At 53.4% G+C, this 17,989-nt stretch overlaps 1 protein-coding gene across 1 annotated transcript in view; it reads left to right on the top strand.

Annotated features, from left to right (window-relative positions):
* Positions 1 to 17,989, top strand: part of ACOT11 (acyl-CoA thioesterase 11) — a 61,868-nt gene that overhangs the window by 41,364 nt on the left and 2,515 nt on the right. The window contains exons 4-15 of the mRNA XM_010372549.2: positions 1,551 to 1,611; positions 2,941 to 3,039; positions 3,544 to 3,679; positions 6,256 to 6,412; positions 8,565 to 8,684; positions 10,490 to 10,634; positions 11,893 to 11,948; positions 13,107 to 13,173; positions 13,570 to 13,653; positions 14,229 to 14,362; positions 16,290 to 16,421; positions 17,097 to 17,223. Of these exons, the coding sequence (XP_010370851.1) occupies positions 1,551 to 1,611; positions 2,941 to 3,039; positions 3,544 to 3,679; positions 6,256 to 6,412; positions 8,565 to 8,684; positions 10,490 to 10,634; positions 11,893 to 11,948; positions 13,107 to 13,173; positions 13,570 to 13,653; positions 14,229 to 14,362; positions 16,290 to 16,421; positions 17,097 to 17,223 (1,318 nt within the window). The remainder of the gene's footprint in view (positions 1 to 1,550; positions 1,612 to 2,940; positions 3,040 to 3,543; positions 3,680 to 6,255; positions 6,413 to 8,564; positions 8,685 to 10,489; positions 10,635 to 11,892; positions 11,949 to 13,106; positions 13,174 to 13,569; positions 13,654 to 14,228; positions 14,363 to 16,289; positions 16,422 to 17,096; positions 17,224 to 17,989) is intronic.

Here is a 17,989-nt window from a genome sequence, read left to right as displayed (position 1 = left end):
CTGAGATCCGGCCACTGTACTCCAGCCTGGGCGACAGAGCGAGACTCTGTCTCAAAAAAAAAAAAAAAAAAAGAAAGTGCGATGCAGACATCATGATGCTTCATCTGTCACTATGTCAGCATAGATCTCCTAAAAATGACCCTCCCCTCCGTGATCATTAGTATTACTAAAAAAATGAACAGGAATCATATCAACAAATGTCTGGCAAATGTGAGCTTGTGGTATTTATTGAGCTCCTGCTGTGGACCAGGCCTGGTGCTTGGCTGAGTCCCACTGTCTCTCACTTGACCCTCAGAACCACAGGCAGTACTTTACACAGGAGGAAAGGGACTCCGAGAGGCAAAGTGACTCACCCAAGGTCACACAGCTCTGTAGTGTGATGGTCAAGGTGGAGCTTGACTGGAACCCAGGCCTGTGTGGCTATTCCCACTGCATTCATGGTGGCCCCTTGACCAGCAGGCCCCTTGGAATGGACCTTCCTAGACTTGGCCAGGAGACTGTCATTTGAGAAAGAAGTCGGCATGGCACTCTCCATGTTCATGAGCCAAGGCTGACGAACCTTGAAAGTGAAAGGACCTGCTGGAGATCACACAGCCATTGAATGGGGCCAGCCTTTAGCCTCCTGTCCCTCCTCCCCACAGTCCATCAGCTGGGCACCCTCTGCCCCCTCCATTAGGTATGGCCTAGGCTAGGAGGCTCCCCTGGGGATTCATTTGGATGTGGGAATCATTCCAGAAGGACAGGTTGCAACTGGAAAGAGTGGGGCTGGTGCAGTCAACAGAGTCAGTCTAGAAGCCTGGCGCTGCCAGTTTTTAGCTTGGTGACCTTGGGCAAATGACTTAACCTCTCTAATGCTCAGTTTCTCCTAAACCTACCTGCCAAGCTTATTCTGAGGCTCCAATGGGGCAGTGCACAGTGCCTGGCACCTCGCAGGCATTCTTTAAATGTTTCCATTTCTCTCCCCACCCTTTGTTTATAGTATCTTGCCCTTACTAGGCATTCAGTACATGTAGAATGCATTAATTCAGTCAGCTACCCTTTATGGGAGACCCACCCTGTGCCATGTGCTAGGCCTTGGAGAGTCAATGGGGAGCAAAACACATGGCCCTTACCCTAGTAGAGCTTAAGAATTGTGGGGGACAGAGGTCAGTCTGCCAGGAGAGTGCTGCAGGGTGAGCCTCTACAGGGTCTCTGTTGGTGGGTGGGCCACTGCAGGGCAGGGAGGGCTCCCCTGAGGAGGGGACCACTGAGCCAAGCACAGAAAGAAGCACAGGCATTAATTGGACAACAGGGAGTAGGGAACGGGGGAGCAGATGAGTGCAATCATGCTACTTCTCTCTGCCTCAGCTTCCCCATCTGTGAAATGGGGTGCTGACAGTATCTTGCTGGCTGGCTTTGAGGACTTGGTGACATCGCAGATGTGAATATGCCCTGCAAACCATGGAGTTCTCCTGCCAGCTCCCCACAAGAGAGGCGCTGCAAGTATCTGAGGCCCCTGTTCCTCCCTTTGGCCCCTCTGGAAGGCTCACCTCCTGCTTTCCTCTCCCCAGTGTTGGACAAGTGGTGAATATCAAGGCCAAGGTGAACCGGGCCTTCAACTCCAGCATGGAGGTGTGTGGGGTGGGCACTGCTTGGGAGTGGGTGCGTGGGTGGGTCCTCTACCTCCTCTATCCATTCTTCTCCCTGCAGCCCAGGGCCACTTACCCTCGCAGGGCCCTGATTAGAACAGCAGAGTTCTGTAATTATTGGCAGAGCAGGGGGAACCCCAAAGATCTTCCTGTCCCAAATCCCGTAACACAGACAGGAAAATCGAGGCCTGGGAGGGGAAGGGACTTGTCCCAGGTCACTGAGCTACACAGATTCCAGCGTGGGACTTGACTTCCAGGCCCCTGAGTCTTCAGATCCAGCCTCAGCAGCTGGGTGTTTGTGAGAGTGGAGGGAAGGCAGCAGGAGCACCTGATCTTGGAGGAGGAGCTGGGGGCAGGGAGAGTGCTGGGTTGGCCCATGAGCTTGCCTCCCACAGCCCATCTCCGCATCTGCAAAAGGAAACGTGATTCCCATGTGGCAGGGTTGTCGAGTTAATGGAGGACTGCTGGTGATGCCCAGGGCTCTGTGAGCTGTGGGGGAGGGCTCTATTTCCCGCCTATGGACTTCAGGCCCAGACAACTTCACCAGCTGGGTCCATGGTTCCTGAGGGAGCACTGAGGCTGGGTGACATAGTCCTGAGTATGCCTCTGGGCACCCCATAAATGCTCAGGTACTCCCAGGTGCCTGTTCTTGATCTTTTATTTTTATTTGTATTATTATTTTGAGATGAGGTCTTACTCTGTCACCCAAGCTGGAGTGCAGTGGTGCAATCATAGCTTGCTGTAACCTTGAACTCCTGGGCTTCAGCAATATTCCTGCCTCAGCCTCCTGAGTAGCTGGGACTACAGACATGCGCCACCACATCCAGCTAATTTTTGTGTGCATTTTTTTTGCAGAGACAGGGGTCTCACTGTGTTGCCCTGGCTTGTTTTGAACTCCTGGCCTCAAGTGATCCTCCCGCTGCAACCTCCCAAAATTCTAGGATGACAGGCCATTGAGCCTGGCCTATCCTTTAAATTTAGCCAACATTCTACCTATAGTAAGCCCTGTTGTAGATGTAGTCTCATTTTAATTCTCTCAGCAATCCCGCAAGGGTAGGTCTGATCACTCCCACTTCGTAGATGAGGAAACTGAGACCCAGAGAAGGGAAGTGTCTTGCCCAAGGTTTCCCGGGGACCCAAGGGCAGAGTCAAAACCCACCTCAGATCTCTGGCCTCCCAGACCTGGTAGATGGTGCAGAAACTCCAGAGGCCTGGCTTGGGCTGGAACTTGCTATCTGGCGGAGCTGCGGGCCTTCTCGCTGGTGAGTGCAATGTTGTCCCTCATTCCTTTGCCCTTACTATTCCTCTCCAGGTGGGCATCCAGGTGGCCTCGGAGGACCTGTGCTCTGAGAAGCAGTGGAATGTGTGCAAGGCCTTGGCCACCTTCGTGGCCCACCGAGAGATCACCAAGGTAACTGGGTGCACCTGGCTGCTGGACGCTGCTCAGCGACCTGGGCACCTGCCATGGCAAGTCTGGATCAGGGTGGTGAGGTTGGGGGTTGGCAGAGGGGATGGGGAGGGACACAGCAGGAATCCACAGCTCCCAGAGGAAGGCCCACCCCCCACTGCATTTGGACCCCCTAGCCACCTCCCCACTCCTTTCCCCCACCTCTCCCTGTGCTTCTCCAGCGAAGATTCTTCTGATCTCGCCATTGTGCATGTCCTACAGTGACACCTCCCATCCTCTGAGCCTTTGCCCAAGGAAGGGACCTGGGTGGGAGTTGGAGGATGGATATGTGTCAGGTCATCATGGAGGCAGGAAAATGGGGCAAAGGGGGAGGAAGCCTTGGAACGAAGCAGCAGCCCAGGCCTGCCGTGTGCTAGCCTCGGGCATGGGATGGTGCTGGGGACAGGCCCTTGTGCTATTTCAGGAGACTTGCCCTGAGTGTCCCCCACCCTGTCCCCTGGCTGACAGGTGAAGCTGAAGCAGATCACGCCACGGACAGAGGAGGAGAAGATGGAGCACAGTGTGGCGGCCGAGCGCCGGCGCATGCGCCTTGTCTATGCGGACACCATCAAGGACCTCCTGGCTAACTGCGCCATTCAGGACGGTGAGCAGCTGCCAGCCGTGCATGGGGAGGGTAGCTGGAGTCCCACATGGCCTCTTTGCCCCAGGCCCCCACTGGGCAGAGGCAGGAAGGGAGGCTCCAGGGACTTCCACCCACTGGTGGCCCTGGGCCTCTCTAGCCCTCTTGGCCCCGAGGTCTCCTCCAGGGAAAGGGAGTGTTTGGGCCTCTCTACCAGCTCCCAGCAACCATGAAACTGCGGTTAGGTCATGTGTAAATCCCTTTTTAGTCCACAAAACACATTTGGGTCTCCAGAAGCCAAGGTGTTTGGGAAGATAGTATTGAGCTACACCTTGAAGACTCTGTAGAATTTTTTTAAAAGCATATATATATATATATGCTTATGTATATGCATCTATAAAAAAAGCATATATAGGCCAGGTGCAGTGGCTCATGCCTGTAATCCCAGCACTTTGGGAGGCTGAGGTGGGTGGATTGCCTGAGGTCAGGAGTTCAAGACCAGCCTGGCCAACATGGTGAAACCCCGTCTCTACTAAAAATACAAAATTAGCTGGGTGTGGTGGCAGGCACCTGTAATCCCAGCTACTCAGGAGACTGAGGCAGGAGAATCGCTTGAACCTGGGAGGCGGAGGTTGCAATGAGCCGAGATTGTGCCATTGCACTCCAGCCTGGGCAAAACGAGCAAAACTCTGTCTCAAAAAATAAAATAAAATAAAATATAAAAAGCATATATAAAATATATGTAAAAAGCATATATATATGCTTATGTATATGTGTGTGTGTGTATATGCATACATACATAAGGTGTGTATATATAAAGATATAAAATAAAAAGCAAGACTCCTTTCTATCCCAGAATCCAGGTCCTCTCCTCAGAAGCAACTACTATTACCTGTTTTAGGGTATCTTTCCAGAAGTGTTTCCTGCGTATCTAAGCATAGGATGTATTATTTAGCCCCTGAAAAGGGGCATTCAGTACATACTGTTCTGTATCTTGTAGTTTCCCCTTAGAAATGTATCCTGGGGGTTGTTCTATACCAGTACAGAAAGATCTACTTTGGATTGGGTGGGATTTTGACAGGTGGGATATAAGGAAAGGTTCTTGACAGAGGGCACAGCCTGGGCAAAGGCCCAGAGGGGAGACCTTGGACTTGTTTACTCATCTCCAGAATGTTTAAATTTGGGTCTTCCTTGAAACCAAAAGCAGGTGATTTTAGGAGAAAATCTCCTCGGAGTGGGGAGAGAGCAGGCAGAACTTGCAAAGCCCAGTGGAAGCAGCAAGCTGTGCCCTGAGTTCCACGTACCCTGGTTATGCTGGGCTTGGAGGCTGGAGCTGGGGAGGCCCAGCTCTTCCTACAGTCATCAAGGCCCCCTTGATCCATCCATCCCCTTGCAGCCCTCCTAAATCTCTTCTGTCCTAACAGCCCTCCCACCTAAGAATCAGCTTAAGTGCCTTTGCCTGGCACTGGGCCTTCTGGCTGGCCACTCAGCTTCACTGGGTACTGTCTCTTGACCCACTGCAGCTCCTGCTAAGCCACAGGCCCCATTGCCCTGTGAATACCCTTCCCGTCCTGTCTCCAGACCTTGGCTCAGGCCACCCTCAACTTCCCCTCCTGTCTGCCCTGACCCTGTCTGTGGCATCTCTGAGAGGCTGTAAGCCAAGCCAAGGGCAATGCCAGCTCTTTGATGGACCCTCCCTGAAGAAGTCTCTCCATGGGAGATGGGAGACAAATGACACCACCTTGGATTTGGTGGGGCATGCCAACGTCTGCTGCCCTGAAGCCCGAGGCCCCATTCACTGCCTGGCCTCTCCTATTAAGGATATCCTAATTCCATGGCTGCCAAGGATACCAGGGCAGAGGGCGGGGAAAAACCATCCTTTTTGAGAGCATATTTACTGGAGCCAAGCTCTTTGTGATTATTATTATTTTTTGAGACGGAATCTCACTCTGTCACCCAGGCTGGAGTGTAGTGGTGTGATCTTGGCTCCCTGAAACCTCTGCCTCCCAGGTTGAAGTGATTCTCATGGCCCAGCCTCCAGCGTAGCTGGGATTATAGGCGCCTGCCACCATGCCCCGCTAATTTTTTTGTGTTTTAGTAGAGACAGAGTTTCGCCATGTTGGCCAGGCTGGTCTCGAACTCCTGGCCTCAAGTGATCTACCCACCTTGGCCTACCAAAGTGCTGGGATTACAGGCATGAGCTATTATGCCTGGCCTTGAGTCAAGCACTTTGTGACAATAATAACATTTCATCTTCACACAGTCCTGTCGGGTCGGAGTTCACATCTGCCTTTAGAAATGAGGCAACCGAGGCTCAGAGGGATTACTCGATTTGCCCAAGGCCATGCAGGCAGTCTGGAGTGGAGCTGAGACTCAGACCAGCTGTCTTGTCTCAGAGCTGGTGATGGGTCCACTGCACTGAACTGGCTCATCTCTCTCACCCAGGGCCACCCTCTGCCTCATGTGCACTTGGTGCCGAATAAATAAAAGAACCTGAGTGGGGTGGAGTGGTGGGGGTCCCCGGGCTGCCTGTGGGGAGGGGCTGCCCTTGGGAATGTGCTCACCTCTCCGCTTCCCTCCCTTACCCCATCCCTGGTCAGATCTGGAGAGCAGAGACTGCAGCCACATGGTGCCGGCCGAGAAGACTCGTGTGGAGAGCGTGGAGCTGGTCCTGCCTCCCCATGCCAATCACCAGGGCAACACCTTTGGGGGCCAGATCATGGCCTGGATGGAGAATGTGGCCACCATTGCAGCCAGGTGAGGGCAGAGTGTACTGTCTCTGCCTCCCCTCCTTTCTCCTCCTCCTCCCCTTGGCCACCTCCCTCTGGAGGGGAAACCCCAGCTTGGGGTTGGCATTCAAGGCTTCAGAAGCTTGGCTGTTCCAAATCAGATAAAGAATTTTTGTGAACTGACTATTTCTTGTTCTACTCAAAAAGCTCTCATCTTTTATGTGGGAAACAGCAGCTCTCTTGGCCTGACACTAGATCCTCCCCTTGATCTGGCCCTACCTGTACTCCTTCTAGTATCTATGTTCCCTTCACATCAAGCCATTTGCTGCTCTGTGTTGCCATCCTCCGCTTTCCCAGCCCCTGCCTTTGCCCCTGGTGTAGGCTCCTGCTGTGTTTCCCCTACTCTTCTTTGTTTGCTAATATCCTGCCCACTTCTTCCATAAAGCCATCTCTCACTGTTCCCTTCTTCCAAGGGGTGAAAATTGTTTTCTCTCCTATAACCTCTCTGCCTGTCTGGGGCTTGTTCTACCGTAAATATCAGGGTGTTTTTTATAGTTACAGTAACTGACCTTCACTAATTGACACTCTCACACCTCCATGACTTTGCTTTTGCTGTTCCCTTTACCAGGAATGCCCTTCCCAACCCATGCCCTTCCCAGCCAGGCGGATTCCTCCTTATTCTTTAGAGCCTGGCTTCAATGGCCCCTCCTCCAGTTTAACCTGTGGGAGACAGTGCATAAGCAATGCCCTTTTGGGCAGCCTTGGCTGTAAGTGCAGTAAGATCCCAGAGGAGGGTAAGAGCCTGATGGTCAGGGAAGGCTGCCTGGAGGAAGAACACTTCAGCTGGGCCTTGAATGCCAAGTAGCTTTGGGTTAGGGGAGGGCTTCTAGATAGTAGGAACAGCAGCTACCAAGGTGTAAATGTTGGAAGGAAAATGGGAAAGGGATTTACCCCAAACCCTGCTTTCTTCTGTCTCCTCAAACTTGGCTCCTTTCCCACCATGCATAGACCTCAGTATTCTTTTTTTTTTTTTTTTTTTTTTTTGAGATGGAGTCTCGCTCTGTCGCCCGGGCTGGAGTACAGTGGCCGGATCTCAGCTCACTGCAAGCTCCGCCTCCTGGGTTTACGCCATTCTCCTGCCTCAGCCTCCGCAGTAGCTGGGACTACAGGCGCCCGCCACCTCGCCCGGCTAGTTTTTTTGTATTTTTTAGTAGAGACGGGGTTTCACCGTGTTAGCCAGGATGGTCTCGATCTCCTGACCTCGTGATCCGCCCGTCTCGGCCTCCCAAAGTGCTGGGATTACAGGCTTGAGCCACCGCACCCGGCCTAGACCTCAGTATTCTAAGCTGTGAAATGGGACTTCAGTTCTGTGCCTCTGAGCAGAACTGCCACTGGTTTGGGTGGCAGTAGATGGGTCAGAATGTGTAGTTCCAGGCTGGGTCTGGGGATGGGACTAGGGTAGAAAGCCGGCCCAAGCTGGCCTAGTGTGGTGGCTCATGCCTGTAATCCCAGCACTTTGGGAAGCCGAGGCCACTTGAGGTCAGGAGTTCAAGACCAGGTTGGCAACGAGGTAAAACCTCATCTCTACTAAAAATACAAAAATTAGCCAGGTGTGGTGGTGCGTGCCTGTAGTCTCAGCTACTTGGGAGGCTGAAACAGGAGAGCCACTTGAATCTGGAAGGTGGAGGTTACAGTGAGCCGAGATAGCACCAGTGCATTCCAGCCTGGGCAACAGAATGAAACCCTGTCTCAAAAAAAAAAAAAAAAAAAAAAAAAAAAAAAAAAAGAAAAAGAAAAAAAGCCGGGTACAGTGGCTCATGCCTGTAATCCCAGCACTTTGGGAGGCCAAGGTGGGTAGATCACCTGAGGTCAGGAGTTTGCAACCATCCTGACCAACATGGTGAAACCCCATCTCTACTAAAAATACAAAAAATTAGCCAGGCATGGTGGCGGACACCTGTAATCCCAGCTACTCAGGAGGCTGAGGCAGGAGAATTGCTTGAACCTAAGAGGCAGACGTTACAGTGAGCCGAGATTATGCCATTGCACTCCAGCCTGGGCAATAAGAGTGAAACTCCGTCTCAAAAAAAAAAAAAAAAAAAAAAAAAAAAACCTGGCCCAAACTAGTGTCTGAAGCACTGAGGGCATTCCTTCTGTCTCCCCCCTCCAAACCTCCTCAGGCGGCTCTGCTGTGCCCACCCTACACTGAAGGCCATTGAGATGTTCCACTTCCGAGGCCCGTCCCAGGTTGGCGACCGTCTGGTGCTCAAAGCCATCGTGAACAATGCCTTCAAACATAGGTGAGGGTCTGGGATGGGCGCGGCCAGGGCCATTCAGGGCTGAGGGCTCTTCCTGACCCTAGAAAGGGCCCTACTGCAAACCGTCCAGGAGCCCTTTGGCCTGCAGACAGGGTCTAAATCCTCACCCGGCTGCTGGGTTCCTTCACTGTCTCTGAAATTCAGCTCTGATGTTCCCTTCTTGGGAAGCTTCCCTGGCTCCCAGTCCTGCCTATCCCTGGCTGGGTCAAGGACCCCTCCTGTGGGATCCCCCAGCCCCTGTCTCCCACTGTCTTAGATCAGTGTCTCTGTCCCTCTCCTTGACTCCTGGCTCCAGGCCTGGACCGCTATAGATGCTCAGGTCACAGGGCCACTTCTTGCCAGTGTTTGGTTGTTTATCAAACCCTTTCCCACACATTTCCTAAAATAATTAGTCTACAGAGTCATTGCCTTTGCAATGAATTCTGATACCTACTCCCGTGAAAGCTGACTTTAAATAAGTAAATTTTTTGAGAATTTCAGAGATCATTATTTAATCATTAAAAGTGAGGGGTCAGGAGCCAGGCTGCTGGGTTCGAGTTTGGCTCCACCTCTTACTGGACTGTGACCTTGGGAAGCAACTTAACCCCCCTGAGTCTCGGTTCTTCCACCTATAAAATGGGGCTCATCACAACTACCTCGGAGTTATGAGGATTCAATGAGCCGTTGCTAGCAGAATGCCAGAGAAAATGTCCGGTAAAGGTCAGCCATTACGGCTGCTCTTACTATTACTGTTGTTATTTGCAGTCTGACTTGCACCCATTTTGCCGCGGTGCAGGGGAAAAGCCTTTCGTAGGAGCTGTGAAGCCCGGTTTTTCGTCCAGATTCCGGGAATCTGGAATCCTTGGAAAAATTATTGCCCAGTTCTAGGCCTTGGTTTCCCCATCTATATAATGTCCACATTCTGCAATTACAGAACTTCCCAAGTGAGGGGGAATTTATTTATTATAATTAATAAAGATGGTAAGTGACTGGGTGCAGTGACTCATGCCTGTAATCCCAGCACTTTAGGAGGCCGAGGCAGGCAGATCGCTTGAGGCTCAGAGTTCAAGACTAGCCTGGCCAACATGGCAAAACCCCATCTCTATTAAATAAACAAAAAATGAGCCAGGTGTGGTGGCACACACCTGTAATCCCAGCTACTTGGGAGGCTGAGGCACAAGAATCCCTTGAACCCAGGAGGTGGAGGTTGCAGTGAGCCGAGATTGTGCCACTGCACTCCAGCCTGGGCGACAGAATGAGACTGTCTCAAAAAATAAATAAAGGAATAAAGAAGTAAAGATGGTAAGATACACATGAATAGCAGCAACTGGGCTGTTGGAAGCCAGGCTGCCATAGCACTTGTAAATATGCACATGATGAACATTTTCTAATTAGGCCGTGCACCTCCACCTCCTTGTTTATGTCCTCATGCCCCTTTGCGGTTCATGATGGCATACTTATACCTTTGCTTTCTTGTTGGTTGCCTCCTCCCCCGGCTGTTAGCCCACGAGGCATGGACTGGATGGGTTTATTCACTCCCACATCCTCACAGGGCCGGACACACACACGAGGTGCTCTGTAAACATTAGTGGAGGGTGTGGTCCCAGGTGTCCTGTCATTGGGACTCCGATCCAGGTTGCTGGAAGAACTGCAGGAGTGTGTGTGCATGCGTGTGTGTGTGCATGCATGTGTGTATGTGTGTGCATGCATGTGTGTGTACATGTGTGTGTGTGAGTGTGTGTGTTGGGGAGGAGGCATGGCCCTTGGGAAGGTCTGTCCAGGTTGGAAGCTGCACTCTTTCCCCGCAGCATGGAGGTGGGTGTATGTGTGGAGGCCTATCGCCAGCAGGCTGAGACCCACCGGCGCCACATCAACAGTGCCTTTATGACCTTTGTGGTCCTGGACGCAGATGACCAGCCCCAGCTGCTGCCCTGGATTCGGCCCCAGCCTGGGGTAAGTGGGACCAGCGCCCTGCCCCACTAGCAGCTCCCCTCCCCTCCCTCTCTGCCTGCTAGCCCCCTACAGCCTAGAGGTGTGAGGGGCCCACCCTACCCCTGTGCTGGGGCACGGCTAGCTCTGAGTGTCCTGGCTGTGAGCCCCGGGATGCCCCTTGTGCAGGGCGGGTTTGTTCTGCCTGACAGAACTTGGAATATGTGTGGGTCTGGCTTGGAGTTGGGGATTAACGGACTGTCATGAGCCACAGGGTTGGGAGAGTACTGGCTTTGGAGTCAGATGTGGGTTGGAACCTCGCCTCTACCACATTCAAGTGATGTCCCCTCGAGCTTTCAGTCCCCATGTGTAAAATGGGTGCATCTGCAGTCCCTGCCTCACAGGACTGTGGGGCGATAGATGCGGTACTGACTCCATGCCTGGCTGCGTCCTGGGAGCGGTCAGGAGGATGGTGAAAGCGACACAAGGGGCACGGGAAGACAGTCAGGAGCCCGGTGCAAAGGTCCTCTCTAACAAAACGCTCCCTGTGCCTCCTGTGGGCCAGGCCTTGGAGAGGCCGCTACCTCCCTCGGGGGAGGTCCCCTGCCCTGCCTGCTGGCCTTCCAGAGCCTAGCGTGAGCTGTGGAGTTGGGTGGAGCCTTGGGACCAGGAGCTGGGGATCACAGCCACAGCCGCTTCCCAGGCATTTTCCGTGTTGCGCTTGGGACTGGGGGACGTTAGATGTGGTGGTAAAGAGGGTGGGCTTGAGGCAGGCCACTGGGGTGCTGATCCTGGCCTCGGCCCTTACCCCTGTGGCCTTGGCAAGCCCTCACCCTTCCTTGTCTCAGGCTCCTCCTCTGTAGGATGGACACAGCACTAGCCCCAGCCTCGGAGGGCTGTTTTAGGGATTTGGTGCAATTCCGCATGGAAAGGCCTTGAAAAGAGTGGCTGGTGTGTAGTGAGTGCTCAATAAATGTGGACTGTCATTACCATTGTGAGAGACCTGTAAGGATCCCCATTTTACAGAGGAGGAAACTGAGGTCTGGCCAGGGGAGATGGTGTTCCCAGGTCACTCAGAGTTTGAGGGGAGCTGGGGCTACAGCTTAGTTTCCCACTTTCCTGGCCAGGAGATTTTGATTCCAGCTGCCCCAGTGACACCTGAACTCCATGTTAGGGCTGCAGGATCTCCTTGGGCCCTGGGGGATGGAGAGGGGGCAGGACGGAGGGTTGGGGTAGCTGGTTGCTCCTCCTACAGCACAGCCTATCCTGACTTCTTCCCCAGGATGGCGAGCGGCGGTACCGAGAGGCCAGTGCCAGAAGGAAGATCCGCCTAGACAGGTGAGCAGGGGCTGAGTAGTGGGCAGAATGCGGATTCGGGGCTGTTCACCCTCCACTGACCCCAGGGCACTCGCTTTTCTTCAGAGCTGCCTGTGTGCTGGGCCCTGGGCCAGGCCCTCTTCATCCTCTCGTTTAGGTCTCATTACACAGCTGTCTTCTGGCCTGTTGTACAGGCAAGGACGCTGGAGACAGAGGGGTTAGGTGGCTTGCCCAGGGACACACAAATAGCATCAGCAGAGTCAGAATTTGAACCTGGCTGAGTCCAGCCGATTTTAAATCCTGTGTTCTTCCCATTGATTCTGATGCCCACTTGGCAGATGAAGAAACACTCAGAGAGGAGATGCAGTTGTTCAAGAGGTACAGCCACTTTGGGTGGCTGAGGCAGGCAGATCCTCTGAGGTCAGGAGTTCGAGACCAGCCTGGCTAACATGGCAAAACCCCGTCTCTACTAAAAATACAAAAATTAGCTGGGCATGGTGGTGGGCGCAGATAGTCCCAGTGCACCTATAGTCAGGAGGCTGAGGCTGAGACAAGATAATCGCTTGAACCAGGAGGTGGAGGTTGTAGTGAGCGGAGATTGTGCCATTGCACTCCAGCATGGGCAACAGAGAAAGAGTCCGTCTCAAAATCAATCAATCAATCAATCAATCAATCAATCAATCCAGGTGTGTCTCACTCTGCTGTGAAAGCATTTACAGACTTTGGAGGCTATAAGCACACTAGGGATCACAAGCTGTTGTTAATAAGAAAGTGTGCATCTATGGCATTTACTGAGCATTTACTGTGTGCCAGGCGCTGTTCTCCTTGTGATGACCCCTGAGGCAGGGGTGACTGCTGATCCCATTTCACAGATGAGGACACAGCAGCATCAGGGTGATGTCAGTCAGCCAGGATGTGGGGTCTGGGGACCGAGCCTTAGACGCCACACCCTTCCTTGCTGGCTCGCTCCCGCCTCCGAGCTTTCCCTGGTGTAGGGGCCGAGCTGGTGTGCTCTCAGCTGCTGTGTCCTGTGTGACCATCCAGCCTCCCTAGCCAGACAGGAGTCTCCCACTCTGCCGAGCTCAGCACAGGGCCTAGCACACAGTAGGCCTGCAGTAGAGTCTGTAGAAAGTGCTGGACTTCCAGGGGACCCAGGTTGTCATCTTCCCTCCTTCCCAGGAAGTACATTGTGTCCTGTAAGCAGACAGAGGTGCCCCTCTCCGTCCCCTGGGACCCTAGCAACCAGGTAAGGCCCTCTGCTCCAAGGGGACAGTCTTCAGACCCACTGGGGCCCCCACCCTTCCCTGCCTGTCAGAACAGGTTTGGGGGAAGGCTGGGGAGAACAGAATATGAATGACACACCTCATGGTTGCTACCATTAGCAAAGAGCTTGCCTGTGTCCTTATTTGGCAGGTGCAAGTGGAGACCTTGAGAGGCAGAGCAGCTTGTCCAGGGTCACACAATGGGTCTAGCCAAGCCCAAGACTGGACCTCCCTTCCCAAAGTCCAGGACTCTTTCCTCAGCACTGCCCCCCACGCCCCCCATTCATGGTCCAGGTTCCTCTCTGGCACACCCTTGGCCTCAGCTCAGGGGCCCTGGAGGAAGGGGGCATGGTAGTGGTAGCACCTGTGTGCTCTTCCAGGTGTACCTGAGCTACAATAACGTCTCCTCCCTGAGGATGCTCGTGGCCAAGGACAACTGGGTGCTATCCTCGGAGATCAATCAGGTAGCTGACCCCACCCACCCAATTTTTCTTTCACCTCTGAGCCAGAGGTGGCTGATGGCAAGCAACAAGAACTCTCCCATACCACTTATGTCAAAAAAGGATCTCTTCAAAGAATTGGGTGAGATCAAGAAACCAGTCCTGTTGTGGAAACGTACCCACCTCTGCAGGGCCTGGAGTTGAGAACCCCTAGATCCTTCTCTCCCGCCTGCCCCACTTCCTGTTCTCAGCCACTGGGGTCTGCTGCTGTCTCACCAGGCACTTCCTCTCTGTTCTTCTGCAGTGATCACTGCAGGGATGGGGGCAGCCAACAGGCACGGGCTTACAGGAGACCTAAGCTCTGCCAGCTGCCTGTGCCCTTGGACAAGCCGCCTCCTGCCTGTGACGCTAGGGCTTGGATTCTCAGCACAAATGTGCTGAATTCATGGGGATGCAGCTGAGCCTCAGAGAGGCTGAGCTGTGTATTCATAGTCACACAGCAAGTCAGCCATAGCCCTGAGCTTCCAGCCTCAGCCTCCAGCATCCCCATCAGTCCACTCCACCACCCAGCAAATGAGGCTGCTATCTGTCCCATGCAGGTCCGCCTGTACACTCTGGAGGATGACAAGTTCCTCTCCTTCCACATGGAGATGGTCGTGCATGTGGATGCAGCCCAGGCCTTCCTGCTGCTCTCGGACCTGCGTCGGAGGCCAGAGTGGGATAAGCACTACCGGTGAGGGGCCAGGGTGAGGGCAGGGCAGTGTCCCTTCTCCAGCCTGATGAGGGAGAAGGTATCTCCTTCTGCAGGTCATCCTCCATGATGCTCTGCCCTGCTGGCCATTAGCAGGGGCTGGGAGTGGGTTGGAGTTCCATGTTGGGTGGGGGGTCAGGGTCGTGGGTATTTTGAGCCCTTAGGGAAGAGACTGAGCATGGAATTGGAGCTGGAGGCTTGAGTTGAAGTCCTGCTTCTGTCCCAATCAGCTGTGTGATGCTGGATAAGTCAAAGTCACTTCCTTTCTGGCTTCAGTTTCTCTCTTCTTAAAATGCATACTTTTTAAGAAGCGTGGGTCATGGATTCACACTCAGAGATACTGATTTTCAAAGCATGTGCTCTGGAGTTCTGTGTCCCCAAAGGGGCTTCCGGAACTGCTTGGGGTGGAGTCAGAAGGCTGAAGGGTGAGTGGGATATAGCATGGCCAGTTTGCTGAACTTAACAAGTTTGCTGATTTTCCTCACAAATATGTTATTTTTGAATATAATGAATGATTATGAATAGAAATATATTATTCCTTTACATACATTTGTTCCTCCAAATTTGTTGATTGTTCGGCTGACTATCTTCTTCTCGAATTTAGTCAAGGAAGATAAATATGTTCTTAGGAAAATAGCAAAACTTGTGTTTTTCAAGTCCCCTTAAAGTCATTTTCTATTCTGCCAACACCCTGGCTTGGGGAGGTTATTTGATAATCACTTGTTATGAGGAGCCTACATTATGGAGGATTTCCATAAGGAGGTTCTGTGTGTTTGGAAATTCAGTGTGCCGGTCGTTTGGCGAATTGTATTTTGACAAACTGGCCTTCTCCTTCCTACCCCATCTGTCTTCTCCCGAGCAGGCTTGTAGCTCTTTATACATGGGCTTCCTGCTGAAGGTTTCTTTGCAAAAAGGGCCATGTTGCCTTAAAAATCCCTGGCCCAGCTGACTCGGGCCTGCTGGTTGTCCCCTTCCAGAAGGCAGAGAGGTGATTTGGTGGTGGGTGTCGTGTAGGAGGAGGGCGGTTGTGCATGTGGTAGGTGAGCTTCTTGGAGGGAGGCTGGGGTGGGCCTTGAAGGCCAGACCAAATCTTGATACTTGATCGGATTTGTGGGGGAGTGGCCTGAGGGGAAAGAGAGCCCCTAGTTTCTTCCCCATACCCTGCCTACTGCTGAGTGCGGGCAGGGGAGTGGGGAGGAGGAGGTGGGTCTGGACATGGCCATGTCTGCCTCTGTGTGGGTGTCCTTGTGTGGGTGCACGTGTTGATATGAACCTGTGTATGCCCATGCACGTATGTGTCAGGTGCCTGGGCCTGGGGATACATCTCTGCCACCTGATAGCCTGAACACACCCCAGCCCTGCTTCCTTATTAGCTCTGTGGCCGTGGGCAGGTTATCTTCCTCATCTATGAGATGGGAACACTAAAAGCGTCTACAGCATGGGGCTGTTATGGAGATTAAGCAACACATGTAAAGCACTTAGAACAGCACCTGGCACTCAGTGGGTGCTCAGTAAATATTAAGAACAACTGCTAAATCATCGCACATCCTTGTGGTGTCTGCACTTGCGCAGACATGTACAGACACACGTGGGTCTCTCTGTACACTGGTGTCTGTCCATGTGCCTGTGCACATTTGACCACATGTGTTCATGTGTGTGCACATCTTTGTTCCCGTGTCTGTGTGTATGTGTTCATTTACTTGCATGCAAGTCTATGTGTGCCTGTGTGTGCACATGCACATGTGTGTCCATCTTGACTGGGCCTTGCTGCCTTCCTACTGGTCCCTGCTGAGCAGTACGGGGGGTGACATCCCACCACAGAAGCTGTTCAGGCGCTGCACCACGGCACCGGCTGCCTGCATGGGAGCTGGAAGCTTCCTGGGGCCCTGAGATCCCGACCTCCCCACAGGAGTGTGGAGCTAGTGCAGCAGGTAGACGAGGACGATGCCATCTACCACGTCACCAGCCCTGCCCTTGGAGGTCACACAAAGCCACAGGACTTCGTGATCCTGGCCTCGAGGCGGAAGCCTTGTGACAATGGGTGTGTGCCTATCTGCTGTGGGGTGGGAGACACAACTGGACGGAGTGGTAGGGTGGCCGCATCTCCTTCCCAGGGAAGGCCATCAGCCTGGAGCCAGAGCTCTGCTTCCCATTGGCTGTGGGGCCCCAAGCACCACTAGACTTTTCTGGGCTGCTGTGGCTTTACCATGGGTAAAATGGGGGACAGGGGCACACACTTCCCTTCTTGTCACATTCCCTACAGCAGGGCTGCCCTTGCCCAGGGTGGCTTAGGCTGCCTTGATGCAGGCCTTGGACAGGATATTTCTTGGGTGGCCACCTCCTTGGCCTCCTCCCTCTGACAGCCCTGTGTGGGCTGGAGGGCCTAAACATCTCTTTTGCTGGAGAGACAGGGACAGAAAAAAAATCCCAAAGCCCACGAGTCTTCCCCTGAGTGTTGAAGTAGAGTGGCTTTTCCAGAAAGTCCACTGTGGAGTCAGGTTGGCTGCTGGTGAATTTGGTGCTAACCCACAGGTGCCTCCTCCCTCCAGCCTGGCCCTGAGCCCCGTATCGGGGCTTTAAGAATCGATGTGCCTTGTATCCCCTGGTGAGGAATCCGTGCCAGAGGGGGCAGGGTCTGGGCTTTGGTTGGGCAGAACAGGCCCCCACTTTCTTCTGTGGCTGACCCCTGTCCCCTTGCTACCCTTCCTTCACTCAGGGACCCCTATGTCATCGCGCTGAGGTCGGTCACGCTGCCCACACACCAAGAGACACCAGAGTACAGACGCGGAGAGACCCTCTGCTCAGGCTTCTGCTTCTGGCGCGAGGGGGACCAGCTGACCAAGGTGAGGCCGGTCCCCCTCACCACGCCCCCAGCCTGGCTCCACCCCAACACCACACGTCTATTGAGCTTAGCACTGCTGGGCTAGGATAGTCCCAAAGCTGGGCCCCCCAGCAGGCTCCCCCTTCCAGCCTGGGGGAGCCTGGAGTGTCAGGGACTGAAAATGATCTCATCTGTGTAGAGGTTAAGTCAGAGGCTGCTGCATGGTCTTGGAAAAAGCTCTGGGTGCTGAAGTCAGAAGGCCTGGTTTCTGAACTGAAATTCCATCTCACTCGTCATTCCCTTGGATAGCCCTTCTCATCTAGGAAGGCTTTATATGGGCTCTGAGGGCCCATAAAACCCAGCAGTGCAGTCCGTGTTGATGGACAGGAGGCTGAGGGAAAGCGAGGGTGGGGTACTGCAGCCTCCCCACTCACAGCTTCTGTTAGGGCCCTGCAGCCGGGCCCTGAGACTCACTCAGCAGAGACTTAGCCGGTGTTTGCTGATTTCATATGCTTGAACCCATGAGCACCTCAGAACCATCCCTGGGCTAATTTCTCATGTGTCTCTATGGCCAAGATTCAGAGCAGGGCCTCTGGCTGGCAGGGAAGATGCATGATGACAATGTGGTGTGTGGTGGCGGGAAGCCAGGGTTGTCAGCGCCCCAGGAAGGGTTGGGGGAGATCAGCTTGAGGAGGCCATGCTGGCCAACTGTGTAATCTAAGACCCTGGGGAGTTGGGTTGAATTTTCTGCCCTCCCAGAAGACAAGCAAGGCTGACTCACCACCAGC

The sequence above is a fragment of the Rhinopithecus roxellana genome, chromosome 12, assembly GCF_007565055.1.
Source record: "Rhinopithecus roxellana isolate Shanxi Qingling chromosome 12, ASM756505v1, whole genome shotgun sequence".
Classification (NCBI taxonomy): Eukaryota; Metazoa; Chordata; class Mammalia; order Primates; family Cercopithecidae; genus Rhinopithecus; species Rhinopithecus roxellana.
Note: the sequence above shows the minus strand (reverse complement) of the source record. Positions and strands in the feature narration are given on the sequence as shown.